Below are 22367 nucleotides of genomic sequence, written 5' to 3'. Positions count from 1 at the left end.
TGGGGATGGACCGTCGGCAGTAGGGTCGAGAATGACACGTGTAAGACGACGTTGGCGTCGTTTATACAAACCAGTAGCACGCTCCAGCTCGTGCTCGGAGCACGAACTGCACAGGGCGTGTCCGCCTGAAAGCACCCCCCGGATTTGATCTCATTGAAAAGTGTCGAACCTTCATGCTATAAATGTCACTCTAGTCTTTAAGTTTGCTCGGATTGCTTCAGCGAAACTAGCTATGGCGATGAAATCAACGGACGGGGACGCTCGGCCGCTGTTGGACGAGTCCAGGGAAGCACCAGGCGAGGTTTTCGAGTCCGAAGGCGAAGAGCAAGCTTACGAGGAGAGCCAGAAAGTCGCGGTTAACATAGACGATTTTGGCGGAGACGATGACGCTCACGCGCCTCCGTTTTCATGGCGAAAGCTGTGGCTGTTCATGGGACCGGGATTTCTTATGAGCATAGCGTTTCTTGATCCAGGGAATCTAGAGGGGAGTTTGCAGGTAATTAGGGGAAGATTTAGAGGTTAATTCTTGCCATTTGTTTTTCTTTTAATCCTTTTTTTTGGTTCACGATTTAAATGGAATATTCGCTCAATTTTTCGTAGAAATTTGCATTGTTTGCTGGTATTTTGAGAATGATAAAAAGTTGTCAAAGTTCTACATTCACGGAAATTTTTTATGCCTCCTATTATTCTGAGAATTGCAAAGATTCGCCAAATTTTAAGAGTTCTTGAAAATTAAGTTCTTGATTTTATTTTATTTTTTAACAATTTAAATGGCATTCTTACTCAAATTTCCTTAGAAAATTCATGTTTTTTTGCTGTATTTTGAGAGTGAAAATGATAAAGATTTGTCGAAGATCTCCATTCACTACAGAATTTCATGTTTTCTTCAAATTTCCCCCGATTATTCCAAGAACTACAAAGATTAACCAAAGTTCTACTCTTACTGAAACTTTAAGGTTTTTTTCGCAATTTAATGAATATTTGCCTAGAAATTGAAAATTGCTGGCTGGCTGATATTTTGAAAATCATAAAGATTTCAAATTTTGTACATTCACTGAAATTTTTTTATGACCCCTTCACGATATTATTCAGAGAATTGCAAAGATTCACCAAATTTCCTACACTCTTTTTATTTTCAACAGGAAAAAACAAAACTCCTTTCATTAAAAAAAAGTTTACATAGATCAATTACATAGTTCCTATCTGTAGATCCAGATGTCACAGATACATTCTCAATGCAGAGCAGAATGACAAACATAGACCAAAATACAAAATAGCGGCAAAACAGACCCCATCTGCGTCCAGGATAGGCCAAAATAAAACAGAGGATATACATAAAAATCAGATAGTCCAGAGGATGAGACTCCAGAAAATCCGAAGCCCCTAAGGGAAATACATTGGACGACACGCTAAGCATAAAACCATTGATTAAAAGTGCCGCCAAAAGCAGAAGGATCATCTACAGAAGCTAATAAAAAAAAGAAACAGAGCAAAAAACCAAGAAGTCCGAACAAAACTAGTACTAAAAAAAGCCCCGATCCTTGGACAGCTCCATGGAACAAGTATTCAAAATGTATCAAACCCGTCGGGCGGGAGACTCCGCGCTTGGAGAGAGCATCAGCCAACGAGTTCTATTCCCGATACACATGCTGAAAGGCGATGTCGCTGAAAGGCATCAGCCAATTTCCTACACTTACTTTATCTACACTTCCTGATGAATCATAAAATTTTCCATGTTTCTCTACAGTATGACTTAAAATTTTCCTTGGTTTCCTGATATTATTTTGAGAATTGTAAAGTTTCGCATTGTCTCCTTTGAATTTCCATTTTTCTGCTTTGCAGGCTGGGGCCATTGCGGGGTACTCCTTGCTGTGGCTTCTGATGTGGGCGACCGCCATGGGTTTGCTAATTCAACTGCTCGCAGCGAGACTGGGCGTGGCTACGGGGCGTCATCTTGCGGAGCTTTGCAGGTTGCAGTATCCACCGGTGCCGAGAATTACACTGTGGATAATGGCGGAAATTGCTCTCATCGGTGCTGATATTCAGGAGGTTATTGGTAGCGCAATTGCGATTAAGGTACTCACTCATGGATACATTCCCCTCTGGGGAGGCGTGCTCATCACTGCTCTCGATTGGTAAGAGCCCTTCGGAATTCGACTTATTATTTAATTCTCTGAAACTTTGGGTGTGCGGGGGTTTAAGAGCTATCCTTCAAATTCTTCTTTATTTCTTGAAATTTCAGTCCCTATGGGCTTTTTAAAATAATTTTTTATGAAGGATTTCTGTCTAAATTTACATTTTTTTTCTTATACAAAGCTGGCCGAACTAAATTTTCATTTTATCTTAAACTAAAGTGTCTGGAACGAACCAACTTAGATCCATTTTAACTCTCAGTTTATTAGACACATTTTAACTCTCTTTATTAGACACAGATATTCATAAAAACGAACTAACTTAGATCCATTTTAACTGTCAATTTATTAGACACAGATATTGATAAAAGGACAAAAATTTTAACTCTCAATTTATTAGACACAGATATTGATAAAAAGGAACTCAAAATACAAATCTTTTGATGCCTAAAATATATGGGGCTACGCTGGTTTATATGAATAATTTAATTAAAGCATGGTATTTTCTTTTGTAAATTACAGATTTTGTTTTTTTTTTTCCATCTTCCCATTTTGATATATAAACTTGGATGTTACATACTGGGCTGTAGAATGCAGCTTGATTTCCTTGGTGCAATAAGGATATTCAATTGTAGAGGATTTTAGGAGCAAAGAGTGGCAGATTGCGATTTCTGGTTTGCATAGTTTCCAATGCCAGTGGATTTTTCTTTTTCTTTTTCATATTTTTCTTAAATATTATCTTTCAAGCCAAACCCTTGACAGCAAAAAAGCCCCATTAACAAGGCAGCATGTTCGTGGAAACATTGAACTGGTGTGTCTTTGCAGAAATTTCGCTTGATTTACCACTTGACCACAACATGCCTTGCAAGTTTCCAATTGAAAGAAAGCCCCAGTAATAGGGAAGCATGTTTTTGGGATTATTGAACCCATTTGTCTCCAAAAACAGCTCACTTGCTTTGCAACTTGACTACAACCTACCTGACAAGCTTCCAATTGAGAGGCTTCAAGTTCCTATATCTCAGTTGATTCGCCATGTTTTCCAGATAATTCACTTTAGAACCCAGCTACAAGACGTGGGCATCTCTTCAGGCCCTCCGATATATCTGCAAAATAGTTCTAAACGTTTTTATAATGTTTAGTTTTTGTTGTGTTTATCCAACAGCACCAAACGAGGAGAAATTGTGGGTCTTCTGAGCTGATTTTTTAGCAGAAATTCATTTGTGTTCACCACCAGAAGTATCAAAAGTGAAAAACACCTCCATCCAAGTATTTTTGATTAATTTGTCAGTGCCACCATTCACTAGAAATAAATTTTCTTCAATGAACTTGTTAACCCCTAAATTCCTCCCCATGCAAATTTGGATAATGATCAGCACATTTCATCAGGCTGGAGGTTCCACGACGTATGCAGATACAATTTTGCTTGGGTTGGGGGTTGGTTCCCCCGGAGATTGGTTGCAGTATGGGTTTAGTGATGATTCCGACACAATTTTGAACAAACTGGAGAGAGTTTCTATTTTTAACAGTTCTACTTTTTAGTAGACAAAGTTCGTTGGCTTGCATGGTAGTATTGATTACATAGTTAAAGTCCTTATGAACTCAGGATTCTAGTGAGACTTTTTTGGTGACATGCATGGCACTTTCTATTTTTAGCAAGTTTGGTTCGGAGACTCCCATGTTAGAGATAATGGTATTTTTGGAATCGTTGCGAGTTGATGAGCTACTTTCAGGCAATATGCAAACACTTTCTATTTTTAGTGGTACTTGCATGTTAATTTTGATTGTGGATTCGGATTCCTTGCTGAAAGACAAATCCAACGAGTATGGTTTCATGGACATATAAGACATTTTTCTTTTTAGCAGTGGTTGCATGGCAGATTTGGTTATGTATTTGGATTCCCCACTGAAAATAGAATGCATTGAGGGTGTTTTCATCAACATGCGTGCTATTTCTATTTTAGTAGTGTTTGCATGGTGGTTCTGACAACATATTTGGACTCCATGTGGAAATCTGAGTTTGATGAGTATGATATTGTGGACACGAGCAATTTTCTTTGTGGAGACATGAACAATTTTCTATTTTTAGCATTGCCCATTTTTTAGGCGTGTTATTTAGCAGAGTTCCCCTAACCGTTCCTAACATTTTCTATTTTTTTCCCATTTTTAAGGGGGATTGCTGTTTTCGGCATGCCTAATTTTCAAAGGTCATTCACAAGTGTGACCTTCCTTGAGGCTTTTCTTTCACTGTTTAGGAGGGGCACAAATATGAGGCCTTAGTTGATCTTGCATCTCTGTGGTAATCCATACTTAATATGTTCCATCTCTCCATTGTATCCACATCCCATCTTCAGGTTGGTTGCTATCTGTCACCAGTATTGGTTCCCTGTTTTCCTCATCTTTGAGTAGGGGCCTGAAAACTTTGCCCCAGGAGGTTGATGCAGCAGAAAGAAAGAAAAAAATGTATGAACCATAAAATTAAAATGCAAAAGATTGGCAAGGATAAATGAAAATGTGTGGACAAAAGCCTACCTTGAAATTTATCCCCCTCATTAGCCCTCACCTAGTTCCTAGATAATGCATGAACTATCTAATTGAAAGGAATGAGGGCTAATGCATGAACTATCTAATTGAAAGGAATTTTGAATATCCCAACTCTGATGAGCAATGAAATGTTTCATCTTTATGGAGTCAATGATGAATCAATGAAATGTTGTAACTCAAGCTATTAAAAGGAAAATCAATGAAGGAAAAGGCACACATGAGGGGTGGTAAAAATAGGTTGAAGAAAGGGGTAACCTAGTTCCCACGATTGCTCCCTCTTCACATCATAATGTTCAAGTTGTTGGAATTTTATAGTCGGTTCAAGATTGTGGCATCCTCCATGAGGCAAACCTTATGTCATGTCACTAATCACATGTCACTAATCGCTTGCACACACTGATTGATAGGTCAGCTTGGGATATTTTCTTACCCTTTGGGTTGGAAACACCTAATAGGGCCTTGTGATAACCCGCCAATATCTAAGTATGGTAACTTGTGCACAAATCATAAGCTCGGAACACATTTGAAGATGATGCTTGTGTAAAGTACTTTGATACAATTTTACATTAAATATCGCCCACTTTGATGTTCTTATGGTTTGTGCACCTATGATGTGTAGTTTTTAACCCTGTATAATGCTACCAACAAATTCTTAATAAAACAGAAAAGATACAATGGCAAACACACACATTAACACAAGGATTTTACCTGGGTTTAATTCTTAATAAAACAGAAAAGATACAATGGCAAACACACACATTAACACAAGGATTTTACCTAGGAAACCCAGACTGGGAAAACCATAATAATTTTTTAGTATATTTTTCTTTACAATATATATATATATATATATATATATATATATCTGCAGAATCCATAAAATGCCAATATAGTTCTTTAATAAAAACTACAAAACCGTGGGCTAAACCACCATGTGCTACAAAATCGCTAAAAGCAAAAACTATGTCGGAAACTGCTAAAAACAGATGCAAAAAGCTGCCTTTTTTTTCTCAGGATGTTGCCCCCCCCTTGTGACTCCCCTACTGTGTCCGATGCAACATACAATGCATACGCATTGTCATGCAAAGAATATAACACATAACCCAACATTCTTCCAGTTGTTGTTTTTTCTGCTCACAAGGGGTTGCAAGAGTACATGATCAACAATCCAAGGCAATAATATCCATTGTTTCTTTACACGAAGAGAACTTATCGGTGCTTACAATTTTTTTTAATGAATCTACGATGTTTTTCGAAATGTCCACCTTCATTAGCAACACCTTTTCTTTAAGGTGATATTGAATATCAATATGCTTTGTCTTAGAATGATACGTTGGGTTCTTTGCTAGGAAGATTGCACTATGACCACAATCTATCTCACAACTCGTTGTACCAACCCAATCTATCTCTATAACTTTATTGATTCCTTTCTTGGCTTGCATGAGTGGCTGCCATGTATTCAACTTTTGTAGTTGAGAGTGCTTCTATAGACTGTGTATTGATCAAACTAATTGCTCCTCAAAATAGGTTAAACACATACCCACATGTAGATCTTTCTATGATTCAAATTTCCATTGTGATCTACATCAACAGAGCCATGTATGTTCAATCTTGGTCTTCCTTGGTAGCACAACCTATAACTAGTAGTGCGAAGAAAATATCTGAAAACCCTCTTCGTTGCTCTCCATTGTTCCTTTTCTAGTTTTGACATATACTTGCTCAATACTCCCACTGTATGTGCAATGTCTAGTCTAGTACAAACCATTACATACATATTACTTCCAATTATGCTGGCATATGGAACACGGGATATGTTCTCTTCCTCTTCTGTTTTGAGATATAGTTCTACAAATAACTTTACACCTATAGGAATAGGGACCTTTATTGGTTTACATTCCTTTATTGGTTGTCTCGACATATTTCCTTCGATTTAATTAGGGTTCCATGTTGGCCTGATCTCTTTTAATTTTCATGCCCAAAATGAAATCTGTAGCACCAAGATCCCTCATGTCAAAATTTAAAGGACCACTTGGTTTTCACTTCTTGGATGATTTCCCTATCATTTCCAATTAGTAGCATATCATCCACATATAAGGCCAAATAAATAAGTTGATCACTAGATAATTTGAAATACACACAATGATTTGCTTTGTTCCTTGTGAAGCCAAGTCCCAATATATAAGTATCATGTTTTTGATTCCACATTCTTGGTTATAGCTTTAACCCATATGAGGACTTTTTTAGCCTACATACTAGCTATTTTTCGCCTCACTGCAAATCCTTTTCGCAGCTTCATTTAGATTTCTTTTTCTAGATCCCCATGTAGGAATGTTGTCTTCATATCCATTTGTTCTACCTGAAAATCAATAGATAAAAGAAATCTAATAGAATTTAACTCGGCAGCAGGAGAAACGATCTCCAAAGTCAATTCCTCTACTTGGGAATATCCTTTTGGTACTAACTAAGCTTTGTATTTCTCTACTTTTCCTTCTACATTCAAGTTCTTTTTAAACAACCATTTGCTGCCAATGGGCTTTCTTCTAGCCAACAACTCGACAAGATCCCAAGCCTCATTTTTGTCTAAGGTTGGCATTTCTTCAACCATGGCCTTTTTCTAGAGTTTCGATCCTCTGAATCCACTACCTCCCTAATAGTTATAGGATTATCATTAGTGATAAATAAAGCAAAATTTGAACAAAAAGCAGGTGTTGTAAATCTTTATGGCTGCCTTCTTTCTTGAATTAATCTTGTCAATGCCGGGGCATGTGGTTCGTCTTCTTTCAATTCATGTTGTTTTGTAGAGTCTTATTCATCATTCTTCAATTCAAACTCTATCTTCTCTGGTTCTTTCTCTCTTGGTGGGACTTAGTGTTTGACAACATCTTTGATTTCTGTAAATGTTACATCTTGACTATGCACAACCTTCTTAGTTTTTGGGTTCCAAAGCTTATAATGTTTCAGACCATCTTTATTGTTGAAAAAATTGGTACCAAGGAAGTGTTTCCTAGGCTATTATCCTTTTGGTCTAGGGAGACACATTAATAGCCTTTTGTCTAGTAAGATTATATGTTTTATTAATGTTAAGGCGCTAAATTACTTTTTATGAGTTGTGTACCATGTATTTTAATTTATTAAAGTAATAGGGGTTATAAAGTGACTTTATGTGAGAAGTACTAAAGTGCACTTTATATTATTAAAATGACTTTTATGTTTTAAAAGTGACTTTATGGGAGAAAAAGTGCACAAGGTACATAACATTAAAATTGTGTCTAAGAGTGTTTTAAGTGAGGTGTTCAACATGAGAAAAGGGTCAAGTGGGGGACTTGATGTCCACCCTTGATATAATGAGTTGAGATTTAATCTCGGCCATTAGATCACTCGGTAAGGTTTCTCATCCCATGGAAAGACAAAAGGAAAGGAAAAGGGTTATTCTCTTAATTCTTCTTACAAGGAAAAAGAGGAGAGCAGCATGTATTCTTCCCATGAGAGCTATTGAGGAGAAGAGGTAAAAAGGAGGAGTAGAAGAAGGCGACTTCATACATTAATTGCAGGAGAAAATCACAGCATCCTAGAGGCTCGAATTTCAAGGAAACTTCAGCCATGTATTCCTAGAACAATCACGAATTTCCAGGCACAAAAGTCGACTTGCTGGGATAGAGTTCAAGTCTGTTTGGGAAGAAGTTCTGTACTGAGTTTCAAGGGTTTATTTGTTGACGGAATACGTATCAGAAAGAGAGGACAACAGGTACAAATTTCAAGGTTCCTCTCTGCACTTATTACTGTGGCTGTCAGCGCAAAAGTCAGCTTCTTGGAGCGAGTTTTTCGAGGCAGCAAGATCAGTTTTATGACAGAAATTTCAGGGTGAATCTTTGTTGGAGGATTCTAGCAGCTTAGAAATTGAGACTTTATGGGCAGAGGTTGGTGAAATAATTTCACCGTGAACTTTTGCTGTGTATTTATTTTCTCAATAGCAATTAAAATCCTTCTTGAAGACTAGTTTTCCCCTTGTGGGTTTTTCCAGGGTTAGTTGACCAAAAATAATTGTTTACTGTGTATAAATTGTGTGTGTTGCTTGCCATTATTTCTCATGTCAGCTGAATGTTAAATGGTAGAGGTAGCTCTATATTGTTTTAAGTAAATTCGCTTTTACAAGTTTTATATCAGTTGAGTGTGGGATTATGGGTATTAAAATTTGGCAAAATAACTTGAAACTGTGTGGGTTACCAGCTAGTCATATTTTTTCTACATGGTATCAGAGCTTTTCAAGCTCTAGATCTGAGAAAGGAGCCTTCAGATCTGTGGAAATTTCAGCTGATAGAAGAGACTAGGAAGCCACCTTCTGCTCAAGTCAATAAACAATGAACCAAAACTACTTTCAGAAACCCAAAGGATTGTAGGTTAAGAGGGAGGCAGATTTGGGGCTTACAGATCTGCATTTTCTTGATGGTTGGAGGGTCATGGGGAGTGGTATAAGGGTGGAGGACAGACTGGTAGGGGCAGAAAATTTTGGCCCCTGGAAGGAGAGGATGACACTTTTGTTTGAGGAGTTGGAGGTATGGGACATTGTGGAGAATCCTGTGCAACCTCCTACAGATCTTGTTCAGTTGACTGAGTTCAACAAGAAGAATGTAAAAGCGAAGAGAATCATTCTTGATGCCATCAGAGACCACCTATTTCCTCATGTGACTGGGATGAGATTTGCCTACAAGATGTGGGAGTCTCTTGTCACATTACACCAGAGTTCCAATGAGAACAGTGAAATGGTGTTGAGGCAGAAGCTAAGAAGCACCAAGATGACCAAGACCGATAGTGTGACCTCATACCTCACCAAGATCTCACAGGTGAAGGATGAGTTGGCTGTCGTGGGAGAGGCTATTCTTGAGGACCAGTTGATCAGGATTGCACTAGATGGTTTCTCAGAGAATTGGGATGAATTCATACATGGCATTGTGGCCAGAGAGCACTTTCTAGAATGGAGAAGCCTGTGGGATGATTTTATCCAGGAGGAGACTAGAGGGAGTGCAAAGAAGAGCAGCTAGAGTGGTGGGGTAGGTGAGGAGGAGAATGTTGCCCTTGCGACTAAGGGCAAGAAGAAGTAGGGGTCCACGAGTGGGGCCAAGCAGCAGAAGGAGGAAGAGAAGTCTGAGAAGGACATGAGCAAAGTAAAATGATTTTCTTGTGGGAAGATGGGTCACTATGCATCCAAGTGTCCTGAAGAAGGGGAAGAAGAAGGATGTGGCAGCATCCACTGAGGTGGAGGAGTTTGCCTCTATATTTGATACATATTTTGCTCTGGTGGTGAGCTTAGCCACTAGTGCTATATCCACGAGTGTCTGGATTATAGACAGTGTTGTATCTAGACTCTTGACTGAGGCAAGATAAAAGGAAAAAGATACATTTTATATCATTCTTCATGCTTGCTGCTGTTTTTCATTTCCTATGAGGGTTTTTAGCTGAGAAGAAAATGGAGCGCAGCAGAAAGTGCTCGCTTCATCATGCTTTCAAGATTTGTCAACCACTTGGAGACTAGAATTTCGTGAGGATGACAGATGCTACTTTAGTATTTACTATTTACCATTGATCAATCTCATACCCCAACATGAATATAAACACTAAACAGTTGATATTCTTTAAATTGGAGTTCATATTTTTTTTCAATATGAAATTCAAATTATAAATTTATATATTTATAAAAAAAATTAGGGTTAGTGTTCTAGTTCCTAATTTCTGGACAGGTGCCACACCCCCTCTGGATTCTTTTGCTGATTCTGATTTCACCCACTGTTCGTGTAAGTTTGATCACAAGTGTAAGGAATCTGTCATAAGGGTGTCCTACAATGAATCCTCTTCAAAATTCATGTGTCCACTTCCTAGGAGAACAACTTGGAATAGCCAAAAACTAACAAGGTGTTTAAACAGGATTGGTAGACAACAAGAATCTGGTATACAGTTTGTCCTATTCATTGGAAGGGCATTTATACAAAATTTAAAGGGTGATGAGCAGATCAAAGTGGGTCTCGTGTTCTGATTGTTGTTGTGTTTCACTGTTAATGGGTTAAAGGGTTAGTGTTTTAGTTTTTATTGTTTCACATAAATTTCATTTCTATATATGTGATGCGCCCTCATATTCACACACACCCTGATTTTTGGAAATAGCATCCCCATCCCTATGAACCCTGGCAAGTAGGTTTCTACTGATAAATGAAATTTCAGTTTCAAAGAATAAAAAATGTTTCCCATCCTACCAATTTCATGCACGTGCAGATATTCTTTTAGTTCATTTCTGATAACGAGGATTACTGCCAGTACAACCCAATTTCTTGAACATATTTATTTCTTTACCTTCTGCTGCTCCTTTTATTTATCCATATAATAATAATCTATAATTAATTCTTTTCTGGCTAGTCATAACTGGGATTGGTTGATCTTTAACTATAGATATCTATAAAGATCAGAACCGTTGTTTGAAAACAACTTTATTGAATTTTTTATGTCTGCTTGCTTTAATGTCAACAACAGAATGTAAATTACTGATGTAATTGTACATCTTCATTATAAAACTAGAACTGGGTGTCTTCTTACTCGTGGATATCTAGTAAAAGCATAATGAGAGCTTTTGATTGTGAAATTGGATATCTATTTAGTCAATGATTGCTTTTCATGTTTTGTTTAATATCGTTCTAATGGAAATTTTGTTGTATTGTAAACAGTTTTATCTTCTTATTTCTAGAAAACTATGGAGTGAGGAAGCTGGAAGCCCTGTTTGGATTACTTATTACGACAATGGCACTTTCATTTGCATGGATGTTTGTCGAAGCTAAGCCGAATGGAGTGGAATTGCTACTAGGTACTTCTTTGATATTCTCAAGGACACATGTTCGTCTAGTCATGTAGAATGGGGTTGTGATTGCCTAATTCATATTCTCTGCACCAAAAAGGTCTGAACAAATTGTTAGCTCGTTTAGATAGAAGATATAGTGCTGATTGATATTTTCTTTTCTTGCTTGAGCAAGTGATTAACAACCATATGTTGCAGGGCTTTTGATCCCACGCATACATTCAAATGCTATCAAGCAAGCTGTGAGTATTGTTGGCTGTAGTATTATGCCCCACAACGTTTACCTTCACTCAGCTCTGGTGCAGTCACGGATGGTTGATACAAATAAGAAAGGCCGAGTTCAGGAAGCTCTTAGTTACTTTTCCATTGAATCAAGTATTGCACTTTTTGTCTCTTTCATTATCAATATATTCGTCATGACAGTGTTTGCAAAGGGATTCTATGGTACAAAAGCGTCTGCAGACATAGGCCTTGTAAATGCTGGGACTTACCTTCAAGAGAAGTATGGAGGAGGATTATTTCCAGTTCTGTATATCTGGGGTATTGGGTTATTGGCGTCTGGGCACTGTAGTACTATAACAGGGACATATGCAGGGCAATTTATCATGGCTGGTTTTCTTAACCTTCGTATAAAGAAGTGGCTTAGGGCTGTAATCACTAGAAGTTTTGCAATTGTGCCAACTGTGATTGTCGCTCTCATGTTTGATACTTCTGAAGATAAGCTGGACATCTTGAATGAGTGGCTTAATGTGCTTCAGTCCATGCAAATTCCATTTTCTCTTATTCCCCTTCTCTCTCTTGTATCCAGAGAGCAAGTCATGGGGTTTTTCAAGATCAACCAAATGTTGAAGGTAACTACTAATCATAGGTATTTTTCTTAAGAATATATTTATTACGTTTTTTATCAGAGGAAAAGGAGTAGCTGATTTCAGTTTGCATGCATTAAGCACCAATAGTTTGATGGAAATTAATAAAAGCCATGATCTCTCCTGTAATGAAGCTTCTTTTCGCAGATACCAACAGGCTAAAACTGTTTACGTAAATCATACCTTGTGGTTAGTTTTTTACAGGAAAAAAGGGTTTTTCATTTCCAGAATTACAGTCAAACAAACCACACCTGTAGTCTTCTTTCCATAAGATTTGATCCTTCAGTGTCCAGGCTCTTAGCTAATGGATACCAGATGCTAAACCTTTCTTTCATGAACAGATTTTCAAAATTGACCTTCAAGCTTTCCCGTAGCAGAATTTTTAGAGGGATAACATAATAACCCAGCATAACATTGAGATTTACTACATCTGATATTTATCATTTTTCAAAAACAAAAAAGGAAACAAATCAATAAGGCCTTGGTTCAATGGTTAAGCAAGAGCGGTGGTATTCTTTCATTGTAATATTCCTCGATTGGGAAAGGGCATTCTTGCTGCATCGTGATAAGAGGAAGCTTTTGTGAAAAAGAAAAAGAAAACAAAGATCGTGTGATTTAGAAGTAAACTATTTTCTACTATATTCGATGTTAAACTCATTGTGTTCCTCTTTCCTTTGGTTATATCCATTGGCACTCACTTAGAAGTAAACTATTTTCTACTATATTCGATGTTAAACTCATTGTGTTCCTCTTTCCTTTGGTTATATCCATTGGCACTCACTTAGAAGTAAACTATTTTCTACTATATTCGATGTTAAACTCATTGTGTTCCTCTTTCCTTTGGTTATATCCATGGGCACTCACTTAGAAGTAAACTATTTTCTACTATATTCGATGTTAAACTCATTGTGTTCCTCTTTCCTTTGGTTATATCCATTGGCATTCACATTTGCATTGTCGTCTCCAAGGGGTAGTGATGGTGATAACCTTGGGCAGTTGGAAAGACTTCATTCTTTGGAACTAGGGGTCCTCTTTTCATTTAGCAAGAAGAACTTTAGCCTTGTGAAATGTTCTTCTATTATTACATTTTGGTTATCTATCTAGTCCATTTGGTTATCTACTTGTCCATTTGGTTCAACATTTTTTCCTCAATGCAAGTAATTCTAATTCTAAGTTACCAGGATTCGTGTTGAAGTTTCTAAGTTTACTTAGTTAGAAACTCTCCATGCACTTTATCTGATTTATTCCTACCTACTTTTATTTTCCTTAACAAGTTATTTACAATGTAAATACTGAAAATAAACACTAGTTCATCCTAAACATATTACAGATCAGCAACTAAAAGAAACAAGAACAAACACACCATATGGCACCATTATTTTTGGACTAATGTCCCCAGAAAAACCCAATGCGGGACAACCAGTGCAGCTATCTGAGGGTTTTCTTATTAAGCAATATCAGAGTACAATCTGGGTGCCAAAACTGGCCTGCCCAACAAAGAATTTCCTTGGCAGTAATACCTCTCAGTTGCTGACAAATCTATTGGCTGAAACCCTGGATAATCCTTCCGACAGCTACTCAGCACCAATCTGCCCCAGAAACCCTAACGTCTGCCCAATCTAGACTGCGTCAGCCTCTCCTAGCCCAGCGCTGGCCCTGCGTCAACCTTAGGAGGCCCTGCGTTAGCTCTCTGAGCCTCTGCATCAGCTACGCTGGCCTCTTTGGTGGTTTGAACTCTTCTTGCTTGCACTAATGGACTTGCTAAGATGGAATTTTAGGGTGTGTAGCAAAGAAGCGAAATTCCTGAGCTTGTGTTGTGATTGTTTGAGAGTAAGAGGTTGATCATCCATCAATGGTTGGTTGAGATTCTTGGGGATCTCTGCTTTAAGAGAATTAGTGGTAGTTGCCTAGCCTTACAACTTCTAATGCATAACGCAGTGAGATGTGTTTGAGATAGACTTTGTAGGTGTCTGCTTTAGCGAAACCATACCTTGACTTTGGGGTGGCATCTATAGTAGATGGCTATGCCTAAGTGGTGAATTTCTCCTATGTAGTCAGTTTTCTACGATAAAACTACGATTAAGTAACGACTAAAGTATTCTTGAATGATATTTTAAATGTGAATTTTGTTTATGCAGTGATTTATGAATCAACAACTAAATGATCATGGCCAATTGTGGAGGAATTCATTGTTGTTACACATTTTTTTTTGAATGTTGAGCATAGGGATTAACAAATAAATATGCATGTTGGGAAGGGGATTTATGTTAATGCATATTATTTGTAATTCCACATTTAGTTTGCACTGGAAACCCAAATTTCGGCCCAATAAGCATTCACAATTGGAATATGAATTAGTTAAGGGAAGAGATTCAGGAGTTGGTAAAGTAGGTACCCAGTTGCAATCCTAGAAGGCGTGGGTCTGTATGCCACAACATGGACAATGCCATTGTGGCTTCTTTTTCAAGTTTACCACCATTTTCTGATACTTTTGGAATATAATACTCAGTGTTAAGTTCATTGAGGAAAGCTGGATCCTAGGCCGCATATATGCTCCCCTCAATCATCCACATCGCTCTCATTCCTAAATCCGACTCCCCTGCATCATTCAATGACTTCTGTCCCATCTCACTCTGCAACTATCTCTACAAAATTATAGCTAAGATCATAGCTAATCGCATAAAGCCTATCCTTTCTGATCATATCTCTCAGGAACAATTCGCTTTCCTTCATCACCGCCATATACATGAAGCCATTGGCTCGGCCCAGGAAGCCCTCCACTCCATCAAACTTAAAAGGCTTAAAGGGATGACTCTCAAAATAGACTTATCAAAAGCATTTGATAAAGTTAGCTGGTTATACCTCAGAATGATCCTCACACATCTGGGCTTCCCACTAGAGTTCATAAGCTGGATTATGGGTTGTATTACATCTGTTTCCTTTGCAATTCTCATCAATGGGTCTGCTTCCCATCCCTTTCAGGCGGAAAGGGGTTTAAGACAGGGCTGTCCCCTATCCCCACTTCTCTTCCTCCTGGTGATGGAAGGTCTGAGCAAATTGGTAGACTCGGAGAAGCGATCGGGCAACCTTAGGGGTTTAAAGGTTACTGAACATTTCATTTTGACCCATCTCCTCTTTGTGGACGACATACTCATCTTCCTCAGTGGAAGTGTACAGGACATTATGTCCATGAAAGAGTCTTTAAAGCTCTTCTGTAAAGCTACAGGGATGGAAATCAATAGGGACAAGTCCTCTATCTCTTTCTCAGAGTGCTCACAGCAGGAAACTCAACTCTCGCTTCAGCATTTTTCCTTTCAAGTCATGGATTTTCAGAATGGCCTGAAGTACCTGGGATTTAGACTCAAACCAGATGGCTATAAAATAGCTGATTGGATCTGGCTTATCACTAAGGTGGAAAAAAGAATCAATATCTGGTGTCATTGCTTCCTATCTAGGGCGGGAAGATTGATTCTTATCAAAGCAGTATTAGAAGCCACCCCTGTTTTTTGGATGTCATTGGCATGGATACCCATGGGGATACTTAATAGATTACAAAGAGTGTGCAATCACTTCCTTTGGAAGGGGCGGAAGGAGGGAAAGCCATTTGCCTGGGTTAAGTGGAGCAAAATTGCCATGCCCAAAAAATGGGGAGGTTGGGGTCTAAAGTAGCTCCCGGCCTTTGCACAATCGCTGGCTGCAAAACAGGGATGGCTATTACTAAATCACAAGACTCTTTGGTCGGAGGTGGTCTCCCATAAATATATCTAGCCAAATTCCATTTTGGATTGGATCAGGGGCCCCTTCTGGAGCAAAAAAGGAATCTCAGTTATTTGGAGGGCTATACTAAATACTCTTCCCATCATCAAAGGAGGGCTCATATGGAAAATTGGTAATGGTGCCTCAGTTCGCATCGGGATTGACCCCTGGGCCGGCAGTGGGAACTCATATCAACTCCCACCAGAGCTGATCACCCACTTAAGCAATTTAGGCATTCAGTACATCTCGCATCTTGGAGATCACCGCAATACCACTTTTCTTTCACAAGCTTGGCTCTCTGGAGTGGATTGGAACATCCCGAGGCATTGGGAAAGAATTTGGAACAATTATAAACAAGCCCTCATTGAAACCCATGTCAGACTACAGGATGTTGAGGACGAGTTGATATGGGGTCACTCCAAAAAGGGATATTACTCCTCTAAGCATGGCTATGACATCATTCTAGCAGAGACCAAACCGGATAGAATGAAAAGCTGGTGGCCACTCATCTGGAAATTGAAAGCCCCCCTGCGCACAAGACTATTGATGTGGAACATTCTAGAAGACAAAACACCTACAGGAACAAATTTAAGGAAGAGGGCCTACACTGGTCCCTCATGGTGTGTTCTTTGCCAACAGGAGGAGGAATCGACTCATCACCTATTTCATACCTGCCCCAAGACGAAGATGATCCGGACACAAGGTCTGATATCACTCAACATAAACCAAACTTGGCATGGAACTGATATTCCTTGTGCTTGGGACAGCTGGTGGGGTGAAGCAAGCGATACAAAATTAAGAAAATTGCCACTCCTGGTCTTCTGGCACATCTGGTTAGGTCGCAACTGTATCATCTTCAAAGACAAGCCTATCAATTGGACCCTGATTATTCCCAAAATTTGCTTGGGGTACGTGGAAATCCCAGCGGAAGAAAACTTTAGAAGACCCAGAACTATCTACCTGGAACAGATTGACAAAACTCGGCCCTGGGCATATTTTGATGGGGCTGCACAAGCCCAGGGCTGTGGGGGTGGCATACTCTTACACCTCACAGACTCACACTACTTTAAGATTTGCATGGGCCTTGGAGAAGGCACAAACAACTTCGCCGAACTGATTTCCCTTCGACACCTGATTTATTTTGCTATACTAAAACAGTGCAGACACATTCAAATTTTTGGGGACTCCAAGAATGTGATAAACTGGTTTAACAATGCAGCCACATGGCATGCATTTTCTCTAAGATCTATAATGGATGAAATTGTTTTTTTCAAAACACATTTTGACCATATATCTTGCTCTCACATCTATAGGGAGTGTAATGAAAGTGCGGACAGGCTTTCGAAAGAGGCAACGAATCATCCTCGAGGGGAATGGTTGATCACTGAACACACTCCAGAAAGAAGCTATCAATATTTCCACAGGCCATACATAGACCAGGAACTTTGGAGGGGGGACAACCCCTAGTTAAATTATTAGCGTTTTTTTATCTCAGTATCTATTTTTGTAAAAATGTAATTAACAGTTTTTGGTATTTGCCAAACAGCTCATCACCGTCTAGGTGACATTTTGGTTATGTAATTAAACAATAGTTATGTTTGGCCCCACGGGGTCTACTCAGTTATTTCTTTTCTGAACTACAATCAGTTGACTAAGGTCACAGTTTGCATATGCTTAAGGGCATCTACGGCATGTAATTTCAACAATTAATGGAATTACGATATTTTCTCCCCGGGAAAAAAAATACTCAGTGTTAAGTTTGAAAATATCATAACTTAACAGCCCATGTATAGCATTAATGAAAAAATCAGCATCATCAAAAAATTGCCTAGAGTGTAGACATTGAGACATCATGTCGCCTAAGATGTACACTTAAATGTGGGAAAAGTTTCCAACCCCACAAGGTATAGTCTTTATGGCGCAACGCTCAGAGTAGGGGATGTCACCTATTCCGTACTCACTCCATTTAAGCTCTCTCCTAGGCAAGCTAAAGGGGGCAGTCCCTAAAGATAGAACAAACTAAGGAGAAATTTGTTGAAATCAACAGATCTAGGAGATAAAAAGGGCAAGGAAATCACTTCTCTTAGTAACCTGAATTAAGATTAGATGGCAAGTTAAATTATAATTAATGAACAATGCAAGCAAAAAGATAGATTTCAAGAGACCAATGCTTTAGAAACGACACTCAAAAGAATTTAAAGATACTTGCACAATAATAAATGAGATCTCAAGCTACAAAGTAAGCAATGCTGCAAGGAAATGTTAGTACAATAAATAAATAGATCAAGATAACTAGATATATGAGAAAAAACCCTTTTAAGGCCAATTGCAAGGAAAAGAGGCTTGTGATTCCAAGTAAAGATGATATTCAAAGGACAATAAACTTGGAATAACAAGTGCAATGATGTAAAACATGCAATTACAAATTAGGCTCACAATTCCAATTATAATGATCAATGATGATGGATGAATGCAAGATCTATCTAATGTGAGATGCAAAATTTTGATTAATTTAAATTAAATGCCTATGCGAAGGGTGAAGGCCTTCTCCTCAATTGTTTTGAAGCAAGTCTTAAATAAGGTTGTAGAAAGAACTGTCGGGGAAGGAGGCTAAGGCCTCATTAACGATACCTCCCTAGGAGTTCTAACGACCTAGGTGCCTCCGTTCCTACAAGGGATTGGCTACAAGAGAACTGCAAGGTCACTCGTTTTAACCATTAAGGGTCAAGCTTCTCAAATTGGGTGGAGAAGGTGGTCCTAAACTTTCTATATAACAAAGCTTATGTTTGGAGGTAAATTTTAAAATGCAATACTAAATCTAAAATGATGATGCAAATGATGATTAGATTGTTTCAATAATTTTACAGTTATGGCAAAATGCTTCAATATGGGAAATTAAACAACTCATAACCAAGCTTATTGAATATTCACTTAGGACACAAGATTATGATATTCCAATAATGAACCAATAATAAAGCAATGAAGCACTTTAGGATTACTCAAAATGAAATAATGACAACAATTCGAATGCCTTTAGTTAGAGTGCTTATTAGAATTATTCACTTATATGATATGACAATTGAAACAAGTGAAAATAAAACAATGACACAAGCACCAATAAACAATGGCAAATGAGATTGCTAACAATGAAAGAAGATGCAATTCAAGGACTAGATCTAACTTATGATATCAATGAAATTCTATTCTAATCAATGAGAGCAATAGAAAGGTTAGTATCTAAATATAAAACAAGAACAATAATAACACTTCAACAACAAACAATCACTCCTCAAGTCACCCAAAGCCAAAGGTGAGATCTCAAGCAAATAGATGACAAACTTCAGTGATGAATGATTTGCACTAGGCCTCAAGAAATCGTATGGTCTTGATGAATCAGTCCACAAAAGCCCACGACCTATCAAGATAAAAGGCTAGAAATTTTTAATAATTTTATATGATGAATTATGTGTGGTTTAAGCCTTAAAATTTCTTCAAATTAATGTGAAACCCATTCCAAAATGTTGGTTTTTGTAGCATCGATTGTGTGCTAGCCACGAAATTTGGTGGAGAGACTAGAATACATGTATTCTCTAAAACCCAGAAATTGTTTATGGAAATTCCACCTAGAGATGACTTAATTAAAATAATTAATCTCTTTTTAATGGTGCCTAAGTCTAAACTTAGGAAAACTGATTAATTAAAAGGTATTAATTAAGTCATGGTAAGAATCTTCTAGAAGAAGACATGGATCGAGTTCTAGTTAATCTTAGCTATTGATTGGGGAACACACTTTGAGCCACCAGCTGTTCAAATTTACTAGCAAATCGAATTCCAGAGTAGCAGCACTAAGTTGCCGGAGAGAGAGGTAGTGAGCTCGAAGCAATGAGAGAGGGGCAAGGATAATAAGGCCGAGAGGAGTAGCAACACTGAGTTGCTGGAGAGAGGGGTAGTGAGCTCGAAGCAGTGAGAGAGGGGCAGAGATAATAAGGTCTGGAGGAAGATTTTCTAGTCCGGTGAGTGCATAGCAGAGGGATAGAGAGTTCCACAGAGAGGCATCGCAGTGCTTTAGAGGGGAAGCCATATTTTGCTGGGGAGAAGCAGTGATTCAGTTCCAGAATTCGGAGTGGGAGCCCGGAGGCCAGGAGAGTCCATTTCCCAGACAACAACTGATCATTTAGCGAGAGAGAGACGCTGGTTCGAGTTATGTGACACAAAACTGCGTATGCTGACACAGGGACTGCACAAAGGCAGCAGAGAGAAGCTCATCTTGAGCCAAGGTCAGTGTCGGATCACTGGTGGAAGTGAGATTTTTCTCACTAGACTTATGTCAGTCATTTCTCTGTATGGATTGCTAGATTTGAGCATCCATAGATTTGTACTCAGATTTACTACTGCATAATAATAAAACCCTCAGCTGCTGCACTAGTTTTCCCAAGTTGGGTTTTTCCGGGGACATTGGTCCAAAAATAACAGTGTTATTTATGTGTGTGTGATTCTATTCTTCCAGCATTATTTTTCTTTCGTAGTATTGTATTTGTGAAGGTTGCAGTGTATTAGTTTTGATATTTATCGCAGGATGCAGTAAATAATTTGTTCAAGTTATTTAACAAATAGAAGAAACTTAATCAGTTGTTGCAGTGGGATTCAGGGTTTCCGAATTTTCACACAAACCAAATCGCTTCAGATTAGAAGGTATGCAACCCTCTCAAAAGCTCACAACTCAGATGAAAGAGGCCTCAAGGCCTAGTGGCTAGCCCTAAAAAATTATCTCAAGATGACAACTCCAAGAGGCTATTCTTAAGCCCAAAAATCAGTGATAAAACCCCTTAAAAATGTGAAGATAAGCCTGCAAAAATCCAAGGGTTAGTCTATAAAATCAAATGACAAGATAAAAATCCCTAAGAGGCTTGCGACTTGGAGGAACAAGCCCAAATGGGCCTGCAACTAGGCTAGAAATTGACAATAAGGCTAGCGGCTAGCCAAAACAAGATTATAATCCAAACTTGAGCCACAAAATATGTCAATGAGTCTACAAAATCAAAACCCAAGTCAAGATCCTAATGGGAAAATTGAGAAATAATCGAAAATTATTTACAATTAAAAAAAAAGAAACCAAAACCTTTGACAAAAATCGAAATAGAAGTGATATTAAGGCCTCAAGCCCTAGCGGGTCAGTCAGCTTCTATCCTTCTTCTTCATCCCTCCATATATTCTCTTCCTTCTTCGCTATTGCAGATCGAACTTGCTTGAGTGAGTGTGCCAAATGGGTCGAACTGCTCTCCTTTATATAGCCTTTCTGGAGGGTCAAATTCCCTCCCTTTAAGCCAACTTGATCTGTGCCTTGGGCCGACTTGGTCTTGGACTTATCCATGGTTTTTTCTTGACAAAAGAAATATTTTTCTTGAGTCCAAATGGGACTATGACACATGACCAATATTATTCGTTATCCTAAAAAGACCTAGAGACCTAAAAGCAAGAAGAACATGCTTTTGACTTAAACTTGAGTATGAACCCATACTCCAAAAATTCTTTCTTTATAAAGAATATACAATGTCATGATTACAATTACAACATAATGAAGACTGAACCTAGTTATACTTTTCAACAACGCTTAGGGAAAGAGATTTTATGTACAAAATCTAAGTGGATGCCAACCAAACTTGGAGGTCAAGTAGTCAAGACCCTAGGCTTGATGTTTAGGCTCTTAGATTCCCACAACATGTATCCCTAAGCAATTTACTCTAAGCCCTAGTGGGCCGTGCCACCTTAAGAGGACAGAATTTTCAACAAAATATTTTATAGAGAAAAAGTGAAGTTGACCACCAAGGACTTAGATTAGTGCCTTGTCCTTTAGGCATATGGAGTCTTAGGAGGCTTAATACGAGCTAAATCGTCTCTAAGGAGGCCTACAATTGATGCCCTAGGTACCAATTCCTAGCATTTACACTCTTAAAGAGATAATGGAGTTTGATGGAGAGGTCAAGGATTTCCTCCACTAGGAACATTCATTACATTTTATACAATAAATAACATATGCAATACTCAACTAGAAATCCTTTCAAAATATTTTTTCAATAATTAGGGCACAATTAGCACATTTTAGAAGCAACAATTCCATTCATTAGAAAATTTCAAAAGAAAAAAAATCATCAACCTTAAGCACTTACAAGACAACATGTAATATATCCATCCATGATCCAAGAAATAGATCCAAATGCAATCCAAAATAGCTTC

General features: G+C 38.3%; 1 protein-coding gene across 2 annotated transcripts in view; it reads left to right on the top strand.

Annotated features, from left to right (window-relative positions):
* Positions 1–89: 89 nt before the first annotated feature.
* LOC149139901 (metal transporter Nramp3.2-like) overlaps positions 90–22367 on the top strand; it is a 115463-nt gene continuing 93185 nt past the window's right edge. The window contains exons 1-4 of one of the 2 annotated variants that reach the window (XM_089451605.1): positions 90–496; positions 1843–2135; positions 11384–11520; positions 11710–12362. In XM_089451605.1, coding sequence (XP_089307731.1) covers positions 233–496; positions 1843–2135; positions 11384–11520; positions 11710–12362 — 1347 coding nt within the window. In that variant the 5' untranslated portion in view covers positions 90–232. The remainder of the gene's footprint in view (positions 497–1842; positions 2136–11383; positions 11521–11709; positions 12363–22367) is intronic. The other variant, XM_089451604.1, reaches the window with a different exon arrangement.

This window comes from Pinus tabuliformis, chromosome X, assembly GCF_031772625.1.
Source record: "Pinus tabuliformis cultivar Carrire ecotype Pingquan chromosome X, CPIR1, whole genome shotgun sequence".
NCBI lineage: Eukaryota > Viridiplantae > Streptophyta > Pinopsida > Pinales > Pinaceae > Pinus > Pinus tabuliformis.
Note: the sequence above shows the minus strand (reverse complement) of the source record. Positions and strands in the feature narration are given on the sequence as shown.